Source organism: Takifugu rubripes, chromosome 21 (assembly GCF_901000725.2).
Source record: "Takifugu rubripes chromosome 21, fTakRub1.2, whole genome shotgun sequence".
Taxonomy (NCBI): domain Eukaryota; kingdom Metazoa; phylum Chordata; class Actinopteri; order Tetraodontiformes; family Tetraodontidae; genus Takifugu; species Takifugu rubripes.
In genome coordinates, this window is record NC_042305.1 from 19,303,200 (window position 1) to 19,325,444 (window position 22,245).

Below are 22,245 nucleotides of genomic sequence, written 5' to 3' on the forward strand. Positions count from 1 at the left end.
TGTGTTTCTCATGTTTCAGGTCGTTTGGACCGAACACTTATTGTGTGTATTTATTGGTTTGGTGCTTTTATTTCTCTACATATCGGTCAGTATTTTGATCTTGATCCCTCAGTTCAATCATGGATTTCCATCATTAATAAAAGGAACTGAAATCCCTCGTTTATGGCAGCGACGCAGGGAACAGAACCGTCAAAACTCCAAAACACAGAAGCAAAAAATCAGCCATTGTTTAAAAGTCACATCTTTTCCACAGGTGCATCACTCAGTTCGAGTCGTGACTTTAAATCTATGAGAGAAGCTTTTTGCTCCAAAAGTCCCCCTGGAATCCTGATTCAGTCAGGAACCCTCAATTCCCGCTTCTTCTTCATGCTCGTCTCCAAACAAGTCTCCATCGTCGCCGCCCACGTCGTCCACGTCCGTCTTTCTCTCGTCCCCATCTCGTGTCTCCCCTTGTGAATTCACTCTGAGGCAAAAGGAAAAGATGCCGAGTCAGTCTGGACCAGCAACAGGCCCTGACGGAACCGCTTGAATTATACATTTATAATATTTTAATTATTATTCAATGTTTTCATTAGCCTCAAGAAATGTAATAGCAGTGCAGATGCTTTCAAGGCACCCTTTCCATTCCAACACCACGGATCCCAACACCAGACTGCAACCGGTCCTCCTGATCCAACCGGTCCTCCTGATCCAACCGGTCCTCGTTATCCAAAATTTGTGAAAATATTTAATAATGCTATGTTCTTTAACTGAGTCAGCTACATTTACTTGTCATCATTACTGGAGACATAAATGCTCAACTGGTGTCTGAAGAGCGTTTCAGGAGGACACTGCACCATTTAGATGGATAAACAGGCTAAAAACAGCAATACACACAAACGTCCACAAGATGGCAGAATGACTCTAGAATTAACTTACTACAAGTTGATTAAAAATGAAAAATGCAAGATTTGGGCAGGAAAAACGTCTTAACAACAATTACTTTTCCTCAGCTTCATTGTGAACGTTAAAACCACCACAATCAATCAAGATATGCAAAATTCTCTAAATGATTTGAGGAACAATTTAAAGAATGAATGTGACAGAAGTGACACATCAGTCGGAGACAGGACTGCACTGTGAACATGCAACTGTGCACTGTGTGTGCAGGACACTGCACAATGCACGTTCTCATAACCTGATATCACTTACGGAATAATGATTTCTTCCTTCTTTCCACACTTGCAGCAAAGCTCTAGCTGGAGAGCGCACGGCTTGCAGATGATGTGGTAGGCGTCCTTCACAGTCTTCTGAGAGCACCTGACGCTGACAGAAGTTTGCACCAATGTTATCAGGTCTCACACCGAACACAAATGCAGACATTTGCATGCATGATCAAAAACGCGTTAGAAGGATTCTGACGCACACACTGACATTACAGCATTTGAGGCTTCGGCACCTGGCTCAAGGGCACTTCCCCTTGCAAATTTTGTCTGCACCCTTTGCTTCTCAGCCCCGTCCCCCAAAGACTGAGCCACCACCGGTTAAAACGATAAAAAGAGATTGTGAAGCTCAAACTTGTGCCAGGCAGCTCACCACTTCCGGGGCTGTGTTAAAGTCTTGTATTTGTTGTACTTCACTTTCCACTCGAGCACATCTTTGCAATGTTGGCAGAGGCCGTCGTGAATCTTGGCTTTCGCCTTCTGCAAAACCATAGTCGACATCATAACTGGCACATTGATTTGTTCACACGTGACTCGACACAAGCGCTGCTGAGCTACAGGCTAATAGGCTACTCCTTTATATTTACCTTTAATTGTGTAGTCGCTCCATGCTTGTCGTTTTTATAGGCAAACGTGTTTTGATGCTTCTGGCCTCGCGACCGAGACACATTACCTTTCTGAGAACTCATCTTATGTTCTTTTTTATCGCTTATTTTGCCAATATTCCGAAGATATTTAAATTCCCAAGCACGCCGGCCAGGCAGAGACCCCTAACCCGGAAGCAAAAGGTTCACGTTAGCCAATGTTATTGGCTGATGTGGCCAAAACGTGAATACTTCATTTTTAAAGGCACATAAACTATAAGAAAATCATGTCCTTTTGGGTTAAATAAAGATATATAATTGAAATCAACATATATAATTACATTGTCTTACATTGCGCCACTTGCCTAAACGCTGAAACAAACTTGATAAAAGGCGATTGGACTGCTCCTTATCGAAACACTTTCTGATTGGCTAAGCTGGATGTCAATCAAAAGATGAGGCGGCAACAACGAGACACAGAAACGCCCATATACACGTACGCTGGTTCCCATTGGTGTATTACTTTTATAGCGCATTTGCTATTGGTCTACCCAGCTGCCAATCAAATTACATCGCTCACTGAGCGTTTTGATATCCAGAAAAATATATATTATATATATATCTAACAAAGCGGTGATGTTGGACCAAGACAACTATTATCTCCCGCAGACGATTATGAACTCGCACATTGTTGGCGGCTCTGCTGGGCAACACGGACTCGAGTGTTTAGAATAAATCGAATTTGCTCTCGCTTGTATGTTGAGGAGGCCGAGCGGAGGAGGAGGAAACTGCAGCCTTGTTGTCGGAACCGGAGGGCGAAGAGGCGACTCGCAGCTGCGGAGCCAGGACGGGAACACAGTGGCTTCGCTCGGACACCGCACGGATCGACGGACAACCTGGTCGCGGAGAACCGTGGCGATCTACTGGTCCTGGGAAATTAGCTCATTGGTGCCGAAGGAACCACCTGGCGACCGCGTCTCAACCAAGCCGACCTCAGTCCAGGTAACGCCGGGCCAGTGGCGCGTGGTGGTGGGAAGCTCGCGCACGGCGTGTGATCGCCTAATTAAGCCGTCATGTAGAGGGCAGATCCCGGGCAGATCCCCGGCAGATCCCCGGCAGATCCCGGTAATCTCGCAGCATAGATGATTCCTCCATTTTACAGTAAACTGGGCTCCATCCAGTCGCTGGGGTCTGTGGAGATTTTGGACTATTTTGGGATAATATGGGAATATAATAGCTTCCTCTGTGTAATTTAGCCGCTCCACTATCATTTTAATGTCCCCACATTCAGCCGATGGAGCCAAATTAGAAGGAGCTTTAACCCTTTACTCCCAACCGGCTGAAGCAAATTCTTTACATGCCTTGAATTCCATCATTTATTACTATTAACCTGATATTGGCCTCATTAAAACATCGCGAGGGGTTTCATCCGATTCAAATGTCTTTTAGCACAGAATTATTAACAAAGTACACACGTGCACACTTTCCCAGCTAAACTGTGCTAGAGAATGTACGTTCAGCTATAGAATGGCCCAGGTCAAGGCCCCTAACCCTGGCCCAGGTCAAGGCCCCTAACCCCGGCCCAGGTGAAGGCCCCTAACCCCTAACCCTGGCCCAGGTCAAGGCCCCTAACCCCGGCCCAGGTGAAGGCCCCTAACCCCTAACCCTGGCCCAGGTCAAGGCCCCTAACCCCGGCCCAGGTCAAGGCCCCTAACCCTGGCCCAGGTCAAGGCCCCTAACCCTGGCCCAGGTCAAGGCCCCTAACCCCTAACCCTGGGCCAGGTCAAGGCCCCTAACCCTGGGCCTGGCCAAGGCCCCTAACCCCTAACCCTGGCCCAGGCCAAGGCCCCTAACCCTAACCCTGGCCCAGGCCAAGGCCCCTAACCCTGGCCCAGGCCAAGGCCCCTAACCCCTAACCCTAACCCTGGCCCAGGTCAAGGCCCCTAACCCCGGCCCAGGTCAAGGCCCCTAACCCCGGCCCAGGTCAAGGCCCCTAACCCCGGCCCAGGTCAAGGCCCCTAACCCTGGGCCAGGTCAAGGCCCCTAACCCTGGGCCAGGTCAAGGCCCCTAACCCTGGGCCAGGTCAAGGCCCCTAACCCTGGGCCAGGTCAAGGCCCCTAACCCTGGGCCAGGTCAAGGCCCCTAACCCTGGGCCATTCAACCAAAGAGGTGAGTTAAGAGTTTAGGGACAGCAAAGTTTGGGTGTTTTAGACGTGATCAGTCAGGATCGGATGCTGCCCTGAATCGACCAGTTCAATCCTCTGGTAGAACTTCTTCCTGTTTCTATAACCAGTGCTCTCTCCCCCCCCCCCTCTGTCAGTGTTTTGAGGATGAACCACTTGTCCCTCAGCGAGCTTTGTTGCCTGTTCTGCTGTCCGCCCTGCCCCAGCAAAATTGCCTCCAAGTTGGCCTTCCTGCCCCCAGAGCCCACCTACAGCCTCATGTGTGACGAGAGCGGCAGCCGGTGGAGCCTGCACCTGTCGGAGCGAGCGGACTGGCAGTACTCTTCCCGGGAGAAGGAAGCCATCGAGTGTTTCATGACACGCACCTCGAGGGGGAACCGCATCGCCTGCATGTTTGTGCGCTGCTCGCCCAGCGCTCGCTACACGCTCCTGTTCTCCCACGGGAACGCCGTGGACCTGGGCCAGATGAGCAGCTTCTACATCGGCCTGGGCTCACGCATTAACTGTAACGTCTTCTCCTACGACTACTCGGGCTACGGCGCCAGCTCCGGGAAGCCTTCGGAGAAGAACCTTTATTCTGACGTGGACGCCGCCTGGCACGCTCTCCGATCACGGTAAGGAGACGATGTGAGCGTCCCAACAGAGTCAGGAGAACAGGTTTGATTGGTTAATCGCCTGGTGAAGAGCGCTGCACAGTGGCCAGCGCGTCACCTGTGGCTAGGGTCAGGGCTAGGGTCAGGGCTAGGGTCAGGGTCAGGGTCAGGGTTAGGGTCAGGGTTAGGGTCAGGGTTAGGGTCAGGGCTAGGGTCAGGGTTAGGGTCAGGGCTAGGGTCAGGGCTAGGGTCAGGGTTAGGGTCAGGGTTAGGGCTAGGGTCAGGGCTAGGGTCAGGGTTAGGGTCAGGGCTAGGGTCAGGGCTAGGGTTAGGGTCAGGGTTAGGGCTAGGGTCAGGGTCAGGGTCAGGGTCAGGGTCAGGGTTAGGGTTAGAAGCTAATGCGCGGATCCGTGAGTCCCCTGAAACCTGCTCTGGACTCAGAGGATGCTGAGCAGCTTTTAGTTCAATGTTCACCACTTGGTGAATTGTTTGAATAATCATGTTATTTACAATAAGAGGCATTCAGCTTTGTCCCTTTATTCTGCTGACTACATATTTTGGTTGTATTTCATCATAAAATATGAGCAAATCAACGTCAATAATCATGTTGCTGCTGGAACAGGACCAAGAGATGGTCCCCACCTTTATCTCCTTGAGTGGAATACAGCCCTGAAGGAGCGCTCAAAGACATGAAGCCAGTGTTGCTGGGGCGGTGCAGCAGCTCCGGGGGGTCCACGTCGCTCCTCAGCACCTCCAACACCACAGCCGTGGTCTGTGGAGGCTGCAGAAGGAAAGACGCACTTTATTGTCCACATCCAGCGAGAACTAGTGTAAACATGAGATATTATTATATGATGGGGGGGGCATCATTGTTGTTCCTTTAGCCTTGATGAGCTTTTGCTTCTACCTGCTGGAGAACATCTGATCAGGAGCATGTGTAGGCTCGGTGTGGCATTAATTACCCCATTATTAACCCCATTAATTACCCCATTAATTACCCCATGAAGAGCCATGGGGCTGTTTCCTCCTGCTCTGCTGCGTTCTTGTGTAAATTGGGCCTTTAAGAAAAGGAAGTTGATAAGTTAAACAGGAAGCTCCTGCTTGTACATGTTCCACAGCCAGGAAGTGGCCTCAGCTGCAGGTTGGGCTGCATCTTATTTCGAAGCGAAGCTTCCAGAGGTTCTTCCCTCCTGGAATAGAGCTGCTGACACTCACCCAGAGTTCCCTGCACGTGTTCCCCCGTGATCACATGGGATCACGTGGGATCACATGTGATCAGCCGGTTGTGAGGCTGGAGTCAGCTGACTGGAACCAAACGCAAACTTCTGAATGAAAGAGCGCCGTTCCACGTGGCCGCGGAAGATCCGGTGACACATTTTACCTCCGTTAACGGCTTCATTCCAGCCAACAGCAGTGTGAGCGTGTAGCATGTAGCATGTAGCATGTAGCGGAACTGGGCTCACATGAGAGGGAACCTTTCTTTAGTAACAAAGAAGGGAATTCTTCTGGGAACACCAGCCTGGCGCGACCCGGGCCAGCCTGGCGTGACCCGGGCCAGCCTGATGTGACCCGGGCCAGCCTGATGTGACCCGGGCCAGCCTAATGGGATCTTCCTGGTGTTCCGTCATCAGATGATCGGGCCGATTGTTTCCTGCGCGGCCTCGTTACACGTACAAAAACCCGTTTATATCTTCAGATTTCAGATCTCAATCAGGATTTCAGGTCCTGGAGGTGCCTCTGCTGTAGTGGCCCCATCAACCAGTACGACCAGTAACACCACTAATGCTGCTGGGCGGTGATCATGGGTGATGATCATGGGTGATCATGGGTGATCATGGCTGGTCCTCAGTGATCACTAGTGACCCCTTGTGATGAGAGGCCCCCACAGGTATGCACACCTTCCTGAGCCCTGCTGGGACCCTCGCTCTGCCCTATATGACGACCACTTTTAGGGGATTTTGCTGAGTCAAGTGACGGCCGTCGGTCCTGATTGTAGAGCAGCTCTTCTTCCTGGTGCCGGCGCGGCCCCGGGGGTGGGGAGCGGCGCGGCCCCGAGAGCGGCGCGGCCCCGGGGGAGCGGCGCGGCCCCGGGGGAGCGGCGCGGCCCCGGGGGTGGGGAGCGGCGCGGCCCCGAGAGCGGCGCGGCCCCGGGGGAGCGGCGCGGCCCCGGGGGAGCGGCGCGGCCCCGGGGGAGCGGCGCGGCCCCGAGAGCGGCGCGGCCCCGGGGGTGGGGAGCGGCGCGGCCCCGGGGGTGGGGAGCGGCGCGGCCCCGGGGGTGGGGAGCGGCGCGGCCCCGAGAGCGGCGCGGCCCCGGGGGAGCGGCGCGGCCCCGGGGGAGCGGCGCGGCCCCGAGAGCGGCGCGGCCCCGGGGGAGCGCCATTCAGGGGTGTGGCTGTGGGCGGCGTGCTCACATCCTGCAGGACGTCCTCCTCTGACCCTCCCAGCTCAAACAAAAGCATTCGCTGGATCACTTACGTTTGTTTAAAGGATCTAACAGCTGGTGATGAGTGTGATTGCATCACTCTTCAGAAGGTAGTCACTATTAACCACTATTAATCACTATTAATGACTATTAATCACTGTTAATCACTATTAATCACCGTTAATCACTATTAATCACTGTTGATCACTATTAATGACTATTAATGACTATTAATGACTATTAATCACTCTTAAAGGGCGGGTGGTAACAATAGTGCCTAAACTTTTACACCCACTTTCCCTTGGGGAAAAATGAAGGTGCAAATAAGACATTCCAGAGGTGGGATGATTAGTTATTAGTTATGATTAGTTATAGTTATATATATAATATAGTTATAAAAAAGGATTAGTTAGTGCAAACAGGCCAACCCTGGGTTATTGGTCCTACATCAAGAGTTGGTTAGAGTTGATAGAAAGGTCCTGGTTTAGGGTTAGGGTTCTGTGTGAGGGTCCTGGTTTAGGGTTCTGTGTGAGGGTCCTGGTTTAGGGTTCTGTGTGAGGGTCCTGGTTTAGGGTTCTGTGTGAGGGTCCTGGTTTAGGGTTCTGTGTGAGGGTCCTGGTTTAGGGTTAGGGTTCTGTGTGAGGGTCCTGGTTTAGGGTTAGGGTTCTGTGTGAGGGTCCTGGTTTAGGGTTCTGTGTGAGGGTCCTGGTTTAGGGCTAGGGTTAGGGTTCTGTGTGAGGGTCCTGGTTTAGGGTTCTGTGTGAGGGTCCTGGTTTAGGGCTAGGGTTAGGGTTCTGTGTGAGGGTCCTGGTTTAGGGCTAGGGCTAGGGTCCTGGTTTAGGGCTAGGGCTAGGGTCCTGGTGTCTCCTTAGTGCTGCTTGTGCTTCCTGCTGGGTGGTTTCTATGGTTGAACCGAATTGGAACGTTTGCTCTGCTAAACCTGCTCTTCAGCTCGGTCTGCTGCCTCCAGCCTGGAGAGCTCAGCCAGGAGCACGAGGACGCTCCCTTCACCTGCGCTCACACTGGCCCCGATGATTCATCCATTGCATAACTCAGCTGGTTTTCACACTCACACAACCTCCATTTTGTACTCGGGCGTGCACGGCCTGGTTGGAGAGTGTGTCACGTGCACTGCTGCTGCCACATGACCAGTACTCAAGCAGCAGAAGAATGTTCAGAGGGAACACGCTGGCTAACACGCTGGCTAACACGCTGGCTAACACGCTGGCTAACACGCTGGCTAACACGCTGGCTAACACGCTGGCTAGCACGCTGGCTAACACGCTGGCTAACACGCTGGCTAACGTCTGATCCGCTTCTTGTTATTGACTCTTTGAGTTCCAGCCCATCATTTTCTTTTCCCCGAGGGAAGCGACTCAGCAGGAGATCCTCATAGCCTAATATTGAGTGGTAGCCGAATATTGAGCGGTAGCCGAATATTGAGCGGTAGCCGAATATTGAGCGGTAGCCGAATATTGAGCGGTAGCCGAATATTGAGTGGTAGCCTAGCAACGGATTTCCAATAAACACTGGGGCTCTAACACGGTGGTCAGCCAGCAGCATTAAGGAGCACGTAAACACTGAGGAGTTCAGCCGTCTGTGGCGAGGAGGCGGGGAAGCGGACCTCGCCTGACCGTCTGTGGCGGGGAGGCGGACCTCGCCTGGCCGTCTGTGGCGGGGAGGCGGACCTCGCCTGGCCGTCTGTGGCGGGGAGGCGGCCCTCGCCTGGCCGTCTGTGGCGTGGAGGCGGGGAAGCGGACCTCGCCTGGCCGTCTGTGGCGTGGAGGCGGCCCTCGCCTGGCCGTCTGTGGCGTGGAGGCGGGGAAGCGGACCTCGCCTGGCCGTCTGTGGCGGGGAGGCGGACCTTGCCTGGCCCTCGCCTGGCCGTCTGTGGCGTGGAGGCGGACCTCGCCTGGCCGTCTGTGGCAGGGAGGCGGATCTCGCCTGGCCGTCTGTGGCGGGGAGGCGGACCTCGCCTGGCCGTCTGTGGCGTGGAGGCGGAGCTCAGGTGGGAGCTCAGGTGGGAGCTCAGGTGGGAGCTCAGGTGGGAGCTGCAGGTGGGAGCTCAGGTGGGAGCTCAGGTGGGAGCTCAGGTGGGAGCTGCAGGTGGGAGCTCAGGTGGGAGCTCAGGTGGGAGCTCAGGTGGGAGCTCAGGTAGGAGCTCAGGTAGGAGCTCAGGTAGGAGCTCAGGTAGGAGCTCAGGTGGGAGCTCAGGTGGGAGCTCAGGTAGGAGCTCAGGTAGGAGCTCAGGTAGGAGCTGCAGTGACGATGATTAAGTTGCTCTGATCAGGGTCGGGGTCAGGACCTCCTCCCATAATGATCAGTCCAGGTGAGCCCATGAGCCCCACAGGTGACGCTCGGTGCTTCTGCCTCCGCAGCTACGGCGTCCGGCCTGAGAGCGTGATCGTGTACGGCCAGAGCATCGGGACCGTGCCCTCGGTGGACCTGGCGTCTCGCTACGAGAGCGCCGCCGTCATCCTCCACTCGCCCCTCACCTCCGGCATGAGGGTGGCGTTCCCCGACACCAAGAAGACCTACTGCTTCGACGCCTTCCCCAAGTAAGTGACAGTGGGGGGGGGTTAGGGTAACCCTCCCTCCCTCCCTCCCTCCTCTCTCTCCCTCCCTCCCTCCCTCCTCTCTCTCCCTCCCTCCCCCCTTCAGCGCCCTCTGCTGGTGAGATGGCCACACTACAGTTAATGACTTCCTCTTTAGCCCCACACGGTTAATTGCTCCTCTCCTCCTCCGCAGCATCGATAAGATTTCGAAGGTGACGTCGCCGGTCCTGGTCATTCACGGCACGGAGGACGAGGTCATCGACTTCTCTCACGGCTTGGCTCTGTACGAGCGCTGTCAGCGCCCGGTGGAGCCTCTCTGGGTGGAAGGGGCTGGACACAATGACGTGGAGCTCTATGGACAGTACCTGGAGAGGCTCAAGCAGTTTGTTGCTCATGAGCTGGTCAACTTGTAGTGAAGGTGGTTAAACAAGGTTACCATGGAAGGGGAGAATCTGTCTGCTCCTGCTGTCCAGCCTCCATCCCAGGCCTGTTTGGACCCACGTGCTGCAACTGTGAACTGAACAACCATGATTTTTTTTTTTTTTTTTTGCTGCGTTGAGAGTGGCACTTTGAGATCAGTAGATGATGATTACGCAGACAACATGCAGTAGATGTGGGGGTGTGTGAGATGTTTGCTGCCTTGGACCACTGTGGGGAACTCTGGACCGGACCAGACTCTCACTAAACTGATCTCATTCTGACTTTGTGGTCAGGTTAAATCATGTACACACACACTCACACTCACACACTCACACACACACACACACACACACACACACACACACACACACACACACACACTGATGAACTCACTAACTGACGTATAAACAGGTCAGTCTTGCCAAATATTTAGTCTAATATTATAGCAACACACTAATTTCTCCATCACCAGATGAGTTGTTCCAAAGCTTCATCTGTTCTCTGTTCCCTTTTGGAACGGCCCAGTTTACAGCCAACACCAGGGGGGTCCAGAGCTGAGTTCTTGCAGCATAGAATCACGTTTTGGTACTGAACCACCAGAATTGCTGCTCTCGTCAATGATCTTAGAAACCAGAACTATTCTGTCAAAAGCAGCATCCCGATTACTGACGCTTGTTTTTCTTTGTCTCTCCATGGGTTCCGTATGTTGTTATCAATACAATACAAAAATCAAAGTTTTCCTTTTTCTTTTTGAAATATCAAAAGTTCAACAGCTTTTGTCCGAAATAAATTAGATTCCAAGTTTGAGCCCAACGGTGAGGTTCTGAACGTAGCTTCCCTGGATGTTGCATGGAGGCTCATTTAGATTCTCATTATTTTCATAATTTAGTCAGTCATGTGTCAAAAGAGCTTCTGTGCAACTCTGTTCCCCGATGAAGTTGTAAATGTCAGAAAACCTCAAATTTAAAGTGAGATTTCTTTCTTTTACATTGGACAGTTCATTTTGAACCTTTAACTGGCGCTAAACCTTTTCTTTTGCTTCCTGCTCTCATTACATGTCAAAGTGCTCCTCTCCTTTGTGTTCATGGCCTGTGTAACGGAAACGTCTCCTTTGCTCTTATTTTGGTGCATATGCGTGTCATCACTTCCTATGTGACTCTTATTCTCTTAAAATGAGTCAAATGCTGTCAGTTAATGACGAAGTCAGTGGGTGCTACTGGAAACCTCACGTCCTAATAACTGGTGAATAAAGAGCAAATTGGACCAAGATTCAAACACGGTTTGATTTCTCAAAGGGGGGAAATGCTTTTTATTTGTTTCACACCATTTTGGTTTCCGTCATTTTGTAAATAGCATTTAAACAGGAAATGTTATTTTTCTTTTTTCTTTTCCAGGCTTTTTGTCATTTCACAACTCAGACTTTTGATATGTATCTGATATATTATCATTTGGGCTTTTTCAGACCTTTGTACTGGTCATTTGATTTGATTAGATACGTTTTGTATGGCATATTTCAATGACAGGAATAGATATGTAAACAATGCTAATATAGTCATTCCTACACGGCTTGTGAAAATAAAATAGTATTTGACAAGCAACCCAGTTTCTCCTGTCATTTTGTGATGGGGGGGGGGGGGTAGATTGGAGGGTAATAAATGTCCCTTGTCCGCCAGGGGGCAGCGTTTGGAGACTCGGTCCCTCCCCTTATCGCGGCCGGAAACGACCAATTCACGGCCATCCCGGAAACGAGACTTGGTTGCAGCAAAATAATTATTTTAATCACAAAGGTCTTGAAATGGCTTTATTTTACATTTACGCGCACAGATAAACTCTATCTTCGAAACGCAAACCAGTTGCTTTTACAGAGCAGTACATGTATCACCGAACAATAAATCCAATAATGAAATAATAAAGAATATGTTGGCAATATGTTTAGGTTGTACCGGCATGTAGCGTAATTTATTACTCTAATTCACACGCTATGTGTAATTTATTATCCATCCATCCATCCTCTACCCTTATCCGGGGTCGGGTCGCGGGGGCAGCAGCCTAAGCAGAGGGGCCCAGACTTCCCTCTCCCCAGCTACTTCTTCCAGCTCATCCGGAGGGATCCCCAGGCGTTCCCAGGCCAGTCGAGAGACATAGTCTCTCCAACGTGTCCTGGGTCTTCCCGGGGGTCTCCTACCGGAGGGACATGCCCTGAACACCTCACCAGGGAGGCGCTCAGGGGGCATCCTAACTAGGTGCCCAAGCCACCCCATCTGGCTCCTCTCAACGCGGAGGAGCAGCGGCTCTACTCCGAGCTCCTCCCGGATGGCAGAGCTTCTCACCCTATCTCTAAGGGAGAGCCCAGCCACCCTACGGAGGAAGCTCATTACTGCGGACGCCGCATCGATCCGCCTGTCGATCTCCCGCTCCATTCTTCCCTCACTCGTGAACAAGACCCCGAGGTACTCCTCCACTTGGGGCAGGATCTCCTCCTTTACCCGGAGAAGGCACTCCACCTTTTTCCGGTTGAGAACCATGGCCTCGGATTTGGAGGTGCTGATTCTCATCCCAGCCGCTTCACATGCGGCGGCGACCCGATCCAGTGTTAGTTGGAGGTCACGGGCTGATGACGCCAACAGGACCACATCATCCGCAAAAAGCAGAGATGCGATCCTGAGGTCACCAAACCGGATCCCCTCAACACCACGACTGCACCTAGAAATTCTGTCCATAAAAGTTATGAACAGAATCGGTGACACAGGGCAGCCCTGGCAGAGACCAACCCTCACTGGAAACGAGTTCGACTTACTGCCAGCAATTCGGACCAAACTCTGGCACCGATCGTACAGGGAGCGGACGGCCCGTATCAGGGGGCCCGACACCCCACACTCTCGGAGAACCCCCCACAGGACCCCCCGAGGGACACGGTCGAATGCCTTCTCCAAGTCCACAAAACACATGTGGACTGGTTGGGCAAACTCCCATGCACCCTCGAAGACCCTGCTGAGGGTGTAGAGCTGGTCCACTGTTCCACGCCCAGGACGAAAACCACATTGCTCCTCCTGAATCCGAGGTTTGACTATCCGGCGGACCCTCCTCTCCAGTACCCCTGAATAGACCTTACCAGGGAGGCTGAGGAGTGTGATCCCCCTATAGTTGGAACACACCCTCCGGTCCCCCTTCTTAAAAAGAGGGACTACCACCCCGGTCTGCCAATCCAGCGGCACTGCCCCCGATGTCCACGTGATGTTGCAGAGTCGAGTCAACCACGACAGCCCTACAACATCCAGAGCCCTAAGGAACTCCGGGCGGATCTCATCCACCCCCGGGGCCTTGCCACCGAGGAGTTTTTTGACTACCTCGGCAACTTCAGCCCCGGAGATATGAGAGCCCATCTCCAGGTCCCCAGGCCCTACTTCCTCACTGGAAGGCGTGTTGGTGGGATTGAGGAGGTCCTCGAAGTATTCCTTCCACCGATCCACAACATCCCGAGTTGAGGTCAGCAGCACACCATCACCACTATACACATTGTTGACAGTGCACTGCTTCCCCTTCCTCAGACGCCGTATAGTGGACAGAACCTTTTCGAAGCCGTCCGAAAGTCGTTCTCCATGGCCTCACCGAACTCTTCCCACGCCCGGGTCTTTGCAACGGCCGTAGCTGCACTCTGCTTAGCCTGCCGGTACCCATCTGCTGCCTCAGGAGTCCCACAGGCCAGTAAGGCCCGATACGACTCCTTCTTCAGCTTGACGGCATCCCTCACCGCTGGTGTCCACCAGCGGGTTCGGGTATTGCACCATGACAGGCACCAACCACCTTGCGGCCACAGCACCGGTCAGCCGCCTCAACAATGGAGGCACGGAACATGGTCCACTCGGACTCAATGTCCCCCGCCTCCCCCGGGACATGTTCAAAGCTCTCCTGGAGGGGTGAGTTGAAGCTCCTTCTGACAGGGGACTCTGCCAGGCGTTCCCAGCAGACCCTCACAACACGTTTGGGCCTGCCAGGTCTGTCCGGCATCCTTCCCCACCATCGGAGCCAGCTCACCACCAGGTGGTGATCAGTTGACAGCTCCGCCCCTCTCTTCACCCGAGTGTCCAGAACATGCGGCCGCAAATCTGATGACACAACCACAAAGTCGATCATTGATCTGCGGCCTAAGGCGTCCTGGTGCCAAGTGCACATGTGGACGCCTTTATGTCTGAACAAGGTGTTTGTTATGGACAATCTGAGATGAGCACAGAAGTCCAATAACAAAACACCACTCAGGTTCAGATCAGGGGGGCCGTTCTTCCCAATCACACCTCTCCAGGTCACACTGTCATTGCCAACGTGAGCATTGAAGTCACCCAGGAGGACGAGGGAGCCCCCAGAAGGGGCACTCTCCAGCACTCCCTCTAAGGACTCCAAAAAGGGTGGATACGCTGAACTGCTGTTTGGACCATAGGCACAAACAACAGTCAGGATCCGTCCCCCCACCCGAAGGCGAAGGGAGGCTGCCCTCTCATCCACCGGGGTAAACTCCAATACACAGGCACTGAGATGGGGAGCAACCAGAATTGCCACCCCTGCTCGTCGCCTCTCACCATCGGCAACTCCAGAGTGGTAGAGAGTCCAACCCCTCTCAACAAGACTGGTTCCAGAGCCCTTGCCGTGCGTCGAGGTGAGGCCAACTATATCTAGTCGGAACTTCTCAACCTCGCGCACCAGCTCAGGCTCCTTTCCCACCAGAGAGGTGACATTCCATGTCCCTAGAGCCAGTTTATGCAGCCGGGGATCAGACCGCCAAGGTCCCTGCCTCCGGCTGCTACCCAAAACACAATGCACCCGACCCCCTTGGCCCCTCCTACAGGTGGTGAGCCCACGGGAAGGGGGTCCCATGTTGCCTCTTCGGGCTGTGCCCGGCCGGACTCCATGGGCAGAGGTCCGGCCACCAGGCGCTCGCCAACGTGCCCCACCCCCAGGCCTGGCTCCAGGAGGGGGCCCCGGTGACCCGCATCCGGGCAAGGGAAACGTAGGACCAATGCTGTTCTTCATCATAAGGGGGTCTGGGCTACGCTTCGTCTGGTCCCTCACCTAGGACCTGTTTGCCATGGGTGGCCCTACCAGGGGCATATAGCCCCAGACAACGGAGCTCCTGGGATCATTGGGACACGCAAACCCCTCCACCACGATAAGGTGGTAGCCCAGGGAGGGGGTGTAATTTATTAGCATTAATTTATTTTACTGATTTAACTTTGGTTACGGTTAGTCATATCACTTTTTTCCTCAAACCATAATAGATAGGTACAGTACAAATATCCTTATATTTAAAATAAAACAAACCTACAAGGATAAGCACAGACTCACATATTTATATATGTGGATCTCATTTATATCGCCAAAATATAAACTGTACACAACAACGCATTCGCGTCCTCGCTCAACCTTTGGACCGAGTTTAATCTTTCCGACAGCCTGAACACATCACCACTTCCTGTCTGCCAAGCCCCGCCTACCTAGCTTCCTGCCGGTGGTCCGGAGTGCGGAGGGCTGAGCGACGGACGCGCGACTGCCCAGCGGCAGCAAAACCACCATGTGAAGGAAAAGCGTATAAAAGGGAGACCGAACGCGAACCAGGGAGGGCCGGACCGTCCCCACGAGCCTGGACACCAGCCCCCGCTACCAGCACCCGGCGAAGCGTGAAGGGACAGAGCGGGAGAGGAGCAGCCCGAGCCGCGGTAGGAGAGCAGCCCGAGCCGCGGGGGCAGAGCAGCCCCGAGCCGCGGTAGGAGAGCAGCCCGAGCCGCGGGGGCAGAGCAGCCCGAGCCGCGGTAGGAGAGCAGCCCGAGCCGCGGGGGCAGAGCAGCCCGAGCCGCGGGGGTAGAGCAGCCCGAGCCGCGGGGGTAGAGCAGCCCGAGCCGCGGGGGCAGAGCAGCCCGAGCCGCGGGGGTAGAGCAGCCCGAGCCGCGGGGGTAGAGCAGCCCGAGCCGCGGTGGGTGTCGCTCCGTGCGCGCCTGTCAGCCGCGGGGGGTCGAGCTGGTGGAGTCACCGGCCACCAATGCCGTCACATTGGTCGGGGTTGTTGCGGTGGTCCAGGTTAAGGGTCTATTTTCTAAGGTCTAAGCTTCTATTTTCAGACCCTTTTGAGATATTGTGAACATTACTTCTTACAGGACCATGTTTCCACGTGTCGCTACTAAGGTGGAATTCCACGCGCCTTTGATAAACACAGGATCTAAAGACCATGAATGCTTTTGCTGTCATTCTTCTTCTTCTTCTTCTACCTTGATGCTGTTGAGAAACGTATTGATGCGTTTAATCTAGTGGAGTCGCTCCACATTAAACAAAGGAATATGTGTTTGAGGTCTGTGAACAGTCTAAAATGCGGGACAGATCTGCTTTGACTTCCCTTTTAACCAGCAACATCTGTTTGAAATTCAAGTTGTGACCTTGGGAAGTGTGAAAATGATGGGATTGTTCAGTGATCAGGAAATGTGCGAGTGATGAGTGGTGCAGGGAGCGGATTCGCCCTGAGGTGATGAGTCTTCCTGGTCTGGCAGGTCTTTTTTACGGCGTGGCCCCTTTCATGGCGAGGAATGTGAATAAAACCCCGCAGAGATGGGCGTGAAGACGAGGAGCGTCCCCCGCCACCGGGGGCTGGCACAGCCCGTGAGGAGGAGATCCAAGAGGATGTTGGAGCTTCAGCAGAACCAGCAGCGCCGTGACCTTTGCTGGCGCCGCCGCCAACGGGACCGTTCGGTTCCCACAAATAAGCGACTCCTTGATTGTGTGGATGCACTCGAGTCAAAGCTTCTTTGATCAGTTTCACTTAATTGAAATGAGTGAATTAGGACTTTATTCTGCCGAATGAAGACTGTGATGTAGTTAAAAGACTTGTTGTCCTTTTGCACCTTTTACAACCCCAAAAAGGACAAAAGCTGTGTTGTGGGCCATGGACATGGGTCGGATGGTTTTGGTCTGCTGATGAACGCTGTTGGTGCTGCCTGAGGGACGACTGTCGTCCTCATGGTTTCATCCCTCAGACCCGAGCAGCTCTGATGTGGCAGCAGAGCGACCGGCTGGTGTGTGGCTCCATCCCAGGCTGGTGTGCGGCTCCATCCCAGGCTGGTGTGCGGCTCCATCCCAGGCTGGTGTGCGGCTCCATCCCAGGCTGGTGTGCGGCTCCATCCCAGGCTGGTGTGCGGCTCCATCCCAGGCTGGTGTGCGGCTCCATCCCAGGCTGGTGTGCGGCTCCATCCCAGGCTGGTGTGCGGCTCCATCCCAGGCTGGTGTGCGGCTCCATCCCAGGCTGGTGTGCGGCTCCATCCCATTACGGAGCAGCGGGCGCCTCCCTGGTGTCACTGGGACCGGCTGTGGTGCTGCTCTGCTCTGAGGGATGAAACCATGAGGAGTCGTCCCCCAGGCAGCACTGACAGTCAGCATTATGGGATGTGATGGAGTTCCTGGGCTGTGAACCTCCCCCTGAGCAGCGCCCCTCTGCCCTCTGTCCTGTGACTTGCTGTGTTGACCCAGTTTGGACAAATCTCACGTCTTTCACCTCTTTTTCCTCTTCCTCCCCGTGAACGCTCGGTCAGTTCAGCCCTTTATTTTGAACACAGGGACCAGCAATAAACGTGGACGTGACAGACGTGTTTTTCTCTTCCCAGTATCCTGTGAAAAGAGCCCAGGGATCGTTGTTTTAACCACCATTTCCTCCTCTGCCATTCCCACTATTCCCAACAGAATGTCAGATAGCAGATCCGTGTACCATGCCGACCAGTGATGGCCCCAGCCACTTCCCAGTCTTCGTGGCTCCACTGCACGCCGGCCACCAGCGGCCTGCAGGTTATGTCCCTGGGCGAGTGGCCCCGGTACGCCTGCCGCCACCTGCCCAAGCCCCCCCGCCCCTCCCAGTCAAGCCTCACGGCCCTGCGCCGCTCCAGCGAGCCACCTTCAGCCTTTCCGAGGAGAGCCGTTCCAGGGAACGTGCTCGTGACCTTCAGCAGAGAAGGAACACCTTTATCTGTGTTGGGGCGTCGACGGGAGCCTTCTTCATCACACTTCTCCTCGTCCTCAGCCTCAGAAGTGGAGATGTGTTTGATGGTGAGTCCACGTGATGCCGCTGCTGGTGTTTATCTCGAGCTGGGTGTCGCCTCTGTCCGTTGTCACCGCTCCCGCCTGTCTGCAGAGAACTGTCCGGACCACAACCCCTCCCTCAGCAGCTGGAATCCAGGCCACCAACCCCAGAGAGCTGCAGTTGTCCAGCGAGGCAGTTGTTCAAACTGGAAACTTCTGCCACTTTACTGTCGCTAACCATCCAGTCAGAGGTAACCCCATCAGGCAGGATCCTCTCCTACGTCTGCACCCTTGTCAGCACCCTTGTCTGCACCCTTGTCAGCACCCTTGTCTGCACCCTTGTCTGCACCCTTGTCTGCACCCTTGTCTGTACCCTTGTCTGCACCCTTGTCAGTACCCTTGTCTGTACCCTTGTCTGCACCCTTGTCTGCACCCTTGTCAGCACCCTTGTCAGCACCCTTGTCCACCCTTGTCAGCACCCTTGTCAGCACCCTTGTCCGCCCTTGTCTGCACCCTTGTCAGTACCTTGTCTGCACCCTTGTCTGCACCCTTGTCAGTACCCTTGTCAGCACCCTTGTCCGCCCTTGTCTGCACCCTTGTCAGTACCCTTGTCTGCACCCTTGTCAGTATCCTTGTCTGCACCCTTGTCAGCACCCTTGTCTGCACCCTTGTCTGTACCCTTGTCTGCACCCTTGTCTGCACCCTTGTCTGTACCCTTGTCTGCACCCTTGTCTGCACCCTTGTCTGCACCCTTGTCAGTATCCTTGTCTGCACCCTTGTCAGCACCCTTGTCTGCACCCTTGTCCACCCTTGTCTGCACCCTTGTCTGCACCCTTGTCTGCACCCTTGTCCACCCTTGTCAGCACCCTTGTCAGCACCCTTGTCCGTCTCTCCGTCTCTCCCAGGCCAGGTGGTGTTTGCCGACAGTGCGGATGGTTCCAAGAACATCACGTTAAGGACGCATCACATCCTCATCCAGGATGGAGCGGCCCTTCACATCGGTGCTCCCAAATGTCGCTACCGCTCTTCCGCACCATCGCCCTGATGGGGCGCTCCGACAGCGCGGCCCTTCCTGAAACACCGGGTCTGGGCCGCAAGTTCATCGGCGTGCTGGGCGGCGGGACGCTGGAGCTTCACGGTACCGAGAGGGTTTCCTGGACCCTGCTGACCCGTAGCGTCCCGGCCTCGGGCCTTCCCACGGGCGGCTACGCCTTCCAGCGGAACTTCAGCCGGGCATCAACCTGCGGGTGATAGACCAGGACAACGGCCGCCGTGCTCTTTCAGCGAGCGCTACGACCCGCACGGCTCTCGCAACGACAGTCGAACCCTCACTCGGCTGCTGCGGTCGCTGCCGGCCGGACGCATCGTGGCGCTGGCCGTCGGGGACTCGGCGGTCAAAAGTCTCCTGGATGAAACCAAGACGGCCATTGCAGAGAGGCTGGGCAGCAGCTTCGTGTACAACCTCAAATACAGGTAACGAGCAACATGTGGCTGCCCTGGCCCTGGCCCTGGCCCTGGCCCTGGCCCTGGCCCCTAACCCTGACCCTGACCCTAACCCTGGCCCTGGCCCTGACCCTGACCCTGACCCTGACCCTGGCCCTAACCCTGACCCTGACCCTAACCCTGACCCTGACCCTAACCCTGGCCCTGGCCCTAACCCTGACCCTGACCCTGACCCTGGCCCTGGCCCTGGCCCTGACCCTGACCCTGACCCTGACCCTGACCCTGGCCCTGGCCCTGACCCTGGCCCTGACCCTGACCCTGACCCTGACCCTGACCCTGACCCTGGCCCTAACCCTGACCCTGACCCTAACCCTGACCCTGACCCTGGCAGTGCTAACGATGCCATGATTCAAGGATATTTACATTTGTATCGGCTAAAAACTATACAAAGTTCTTTTTATTCCACATTTTCATCAGCAAATGTTGTGGAAAAATAGTAAAATCATTCATAATTATCACTATAAAAAATTATTATAATGCCATACAAATAATTCATGTTTTTTAGAGGAACTAGAAAGTGACACTGAAGCTTTTTTCTTTTTAATGGGCTAAATGCTGACGATCATTACAATTATGGGATGCTGTAAAGGCATTTTATGATCATTTACAGTTTGTGTCTCAGCCTTGTTGCAGCATGTAGCAGTAGCTTGTCTTAGCACAGGTTAGCGCGCGGCAGCGCAGTGTTGACGTTGCCCTTGGCGACCTGCTCTGTTCACTCTTGGTCTCCATGGAGCGACAGGAGAGTTCGTATGTTAGCATTTGCTTCTCATTTGGACCGTTCACCTTTGAACCCTCAAAGACCTAGAAAATAAGCATTTCTGGAACTTTATCTTTCCCGGATCTTTGCCTGTTTTCTGCAGCCTGGTGCTCCGGCCCAGTCGGAAGCATGTTCCGGACAGAGGGGTTATGGGGTGTCCGAGTGTTTCCAGGCTTTGTGTGAATGTGGCGACTCAGGAGATTTTTGTCGTGTCCTCTGCAGAATGACGAGCAGAAGAGTTCAGCGGTGTCACGAGTGGAACATTTATCCACACGCTTCCCTCCAAAGAGAGTCCAAGTGCAGCGTTCCGCTGGCCCCCGGTCGGCCTGGCCTAGCTCTGCACGGGTCGGCCTGGCCTAGCTCTGCACGGGTCGGTCGGCCTGGCCTAGTTCTGCACGGGTCGGCCTGGCCTAGCTCTGCACGGGTCGGTCGGCCTGGCCTGGCTCGGCACTGCACGGGTCGGCCTGGCCTAGCTCTGCACGGGTCGGTCGGCCTGGCCTGGCTCGGCTCTGCACGGGTCGGCCTGGCCTAGCTCTGCACGGGTCGGCCTGGCCTAGCTCTGCACGGGTCGGTCGGGCCTGGCCTAGCTCTGCACGGGTCGGCCTGGCCTGGCCTAGCTCTGCACGGGTCGGCCTGGCCTGGCCTAGCTCTGCACGGGTCGGTCGGCCTGGCCTAGCTCTGCACGGGTCGGTCGGCCTGGCCTAGCTCTGCACGGGTCGGTTGGGAGGCCAAGTGCTGCACCAGGTCCTCCAGTGTCACGTTTCACACGTGGGGGTTGGTGCCGAGTCAGCACAGCTTCTTCAAACAAGCCCTAATACGCGTAAAGCAGCACTTTAAAGGATCCATACGTGTAAACGTGCACAAACGTGCACAAACGTGAAATACGTGTCGCTTTCTCTGTGGAAAGGAAATGTTCGACTTTATTGTGCAGTTAAAGTCGTGCTGCGTGACACTGACGGGTCGTTGTGAAGATCCAGGGCAGGTTTTCTGAGTTTGAACTTGAGTCCTGCACAAAAGCTCTGAAAGGATCTTTTAGGATCCTCCAAGGATCTGAAAACTTTGAGCTAGCTCAGATAGTGGCCTCGGCTCTGGCCTTGTTTCACCCATTTACCTTCAAGCTGTGGCAGATGGATCCAGTAGATCCAGTAGATCCAGATCAGGTCTGATTTACTCCAGCCTCACTTCCACCTCGGGAAGTTCCCAAAACGGGCCTGATTGTGACGGCGCCTGTGAGGGAGGGAGCGGCCGGGGAACTCGGTGCTTCCGGAACAGATGGGATCAGGGAATGCCGTGATATTCCGGAGGCAAACGGTGTCAGTTACACTGACTTCCACATCGTCCCTCCTTATGCTGGGGGGGTCAAACTGGCCCGGTTCAAAACGCCATATTCAGAACCCAAGGCAGTTTTTCTCTGTCAACTGGACTGGGTTTCTTCTCTTGAAGACGTTTCTATCCGGAAGGCTCCTTCGGTTCAGAACCAAATTCATATTCAGAACCAACAGTCTTACGGGTTATTACATGTTGAGCCTTAAAGCTCCCCGACAAGCGTCCGGCTCAAGTGGGCTGGGCTCAGTGGGTTCAGGTGGCGGCCGGCGCCGGCAGACGGTTGCTGCCCTCCACCTGAAATGAGGCTCCTCCCCCTACATTTGCTCAGGGTCGTTTCCAGTTCATCATTCCTGTTTCCTGATTTCCCGACTTGTGTTGGCGATGGCGGGAGGAGGCGGGTGTTTGGGTTTGGGCTGCTCGGGTTCTTCTGAGCCTGGTTGAGGTGAGAGCGGGTCCCTTGTTTGGGGGTTTGTGTGCATGTTGTGTATTTTCTCTGGTTTATTCACTGTTGATAAATCTGATGTATAAAGATGTTGGGTTCATGCTAACGTTGCTTTAGCTCAGGCAGCTGCTAGCTTCTGTTGTTGTGCTCATTTAGGCTTCTTGGTCACATCAGTGGGTCGGTTAGTTATTGTTATAGTTAGTTAGTTAGT

The 22,245-nt window shown here is 54.3% G+C and overlaps 3 protein-coding genes across 5 annotated transcripts; 2 read left to right on the forward strand and 1 right to left on the reverse strand.

The window, feature by feature from the left end:
* Window positions 1-27: 27 nt before the first annotated feature.
* On the reverse strand, window positions 28-2,000 carry LOC115247686 (uncharacterized protein C9orf85 homolog). 2 transcript variants are annotated; one of them, XM_029830272.1, is made up of 4 exons: window positions 1,790-2,000; window positions 1,576-1,682; window positions 1,192-1,299; window positions 28-463 (listed from the first exon to the last, which is right to left on the reverse strand). In XM_029830272.1, exons 1-4 carry the CDS (start codon window positions 1,889-1,891, stop codon window positions 337-339), a joined length of 444 nt encoding a protein of 147 aa, XP_029686132.1. In that variant the 5' UTR covers window positions 1,892-2,000; the 3' UTR covers window positions 28-336. The 2 variants fall into 2 exon arrangements, with proteins under 2 accessions (XP_029686132.1, XP_029686131.1); XM_029830271.1 differs by having other exon boundaries at window positions 1,192-1,305.
* A 289-nt stretch (window positions 2,001-2,289) lies between these two features.
* Window positions 2,290-11,558, forward strand: LOC115247684 (abhydrolase domain containing 17B, depalmitoylase). Of its 2 annotated transcripts, none has more exons than XM_029830270.1 (4): window positions 2,290-2,788; window positions 4,212-4,584; window positions 9,364-9,543; window positions 9,734-11,558. In XM_029830270.1, the coding sequence occupies exons 2-4, from the start codon at window positions 4,229-4,231 to the stop codon at window positions 9,951-9,953; spliced, it is 756 nt and encodes a 251-aa protein (XP_029686130.1). In that variant the 5' UTR covers window positions 2,290-2,788; window positions 4,212-4,228; the 3' UTR covers window positions 9,954-11,558. The 2 variants fall into 2 exon arrangements, with proteins under 2 accessions (XP_029686130.1, XP_029686129.1); XM_029830269.1 differs by having other exon boundaries at window positions 2,350-2,788; window positions 4,108-4,584.
* A 4,150-nt stretch (window positions 11,559-15,708) lies between these two features.
* On the forward strand, window positions 15,709-19,051 carry LOC115247539 (cell surface hyaluronidase-like). Its single transcript, XM_029829564.1, has 4 exons — window positions 15,709-15,784; window positions 17,674-18,033; window positions 18,119-18,199; window positions 18,912-19,051. The coding sequence occupies exons 2-4, from the start codon at window positions 17,700-17,702 to the stop codon at window positions 19,049-19,051; spliced, it is 555 nt and encodes a 184-aa protein (XP_029685424.1). The 5' UTR covers window positions 15,709-15,784; window positions 17,674-17,699.
* The last annotated feature ends 3,194 nt before the right edge of the window (window positions 19,052-22,245 follow it).

Excerpts from the sequence above, each read along its gene's own strand:
- LOC115247684 (XM_029830269.1), top strand. The coding sequence starts at position 4,118 with ATGAACCACTTGTCCCTCAGCGAGCTTTGTTGCCTGTTCTGCTGTCCG. Across the intron at positions 4,585-9,363 it reads TGGCACGCTCTCCGATCACG|CTACGGCGTCCGGCCTGAGA; the intron begins GTAAGGAGACGA and ends CTGCCTCCGCAG. Across the intron at positions 9,544-9,733 it reads TGCTTCGACGCCTTCCCCAA|CATCGATAAGATTTCGAAGG; the intron begins GTAAGTGACAGT and ends CCTCCTCCGCAG.
- LOC115247539 (XM_029829564.1), top strand. The coding sequence starts at position 17,700 with ATGCCGACCAGTGATGGCCCCAGCCACTTCCCAGTCTTCGTGGCTCCA. Across the intron at positions 18,034-18,118 it reads AAGTGGAGATGTGTTTGATG|AGAACTGTCCGGACCACAAC; the intron begins GTGAGTCCACGT and ends GCCTGTCTGCAG. Across the intron at positions 18,200-18,911 it reads AGCTGCAGTTGTCCAGCGAG|GCCAGGTGGTGTTTGCCGAC; the intron begins GCAGTTGTTCAA and ends CGTCTCTCCCAG.
- LOC115247686 (XM_029830271.1), bottom strand. The coding sequence starts at position 1,891 with ATGAGTTCTCAGAAAGGTAATGTGTCTCGGTCGCGAGGCCAGAAGCAT. Across the intron at positions 1,306-1,575 it reads TTAACACAGCCCCGGAAGTG|CGTCAGGTGCTCTCAGAAGA; the intron begins GTGAGCTGCCTG and ends AACTTCTGTCAG. Across the intron at positions 464-1,191 it reads AAGGAAGAAATCATTATTCC|AGTGAATTCACAAGGGGAGA; the intron begins GTAAGTGATATC and ends CTTTTGCCTCAG.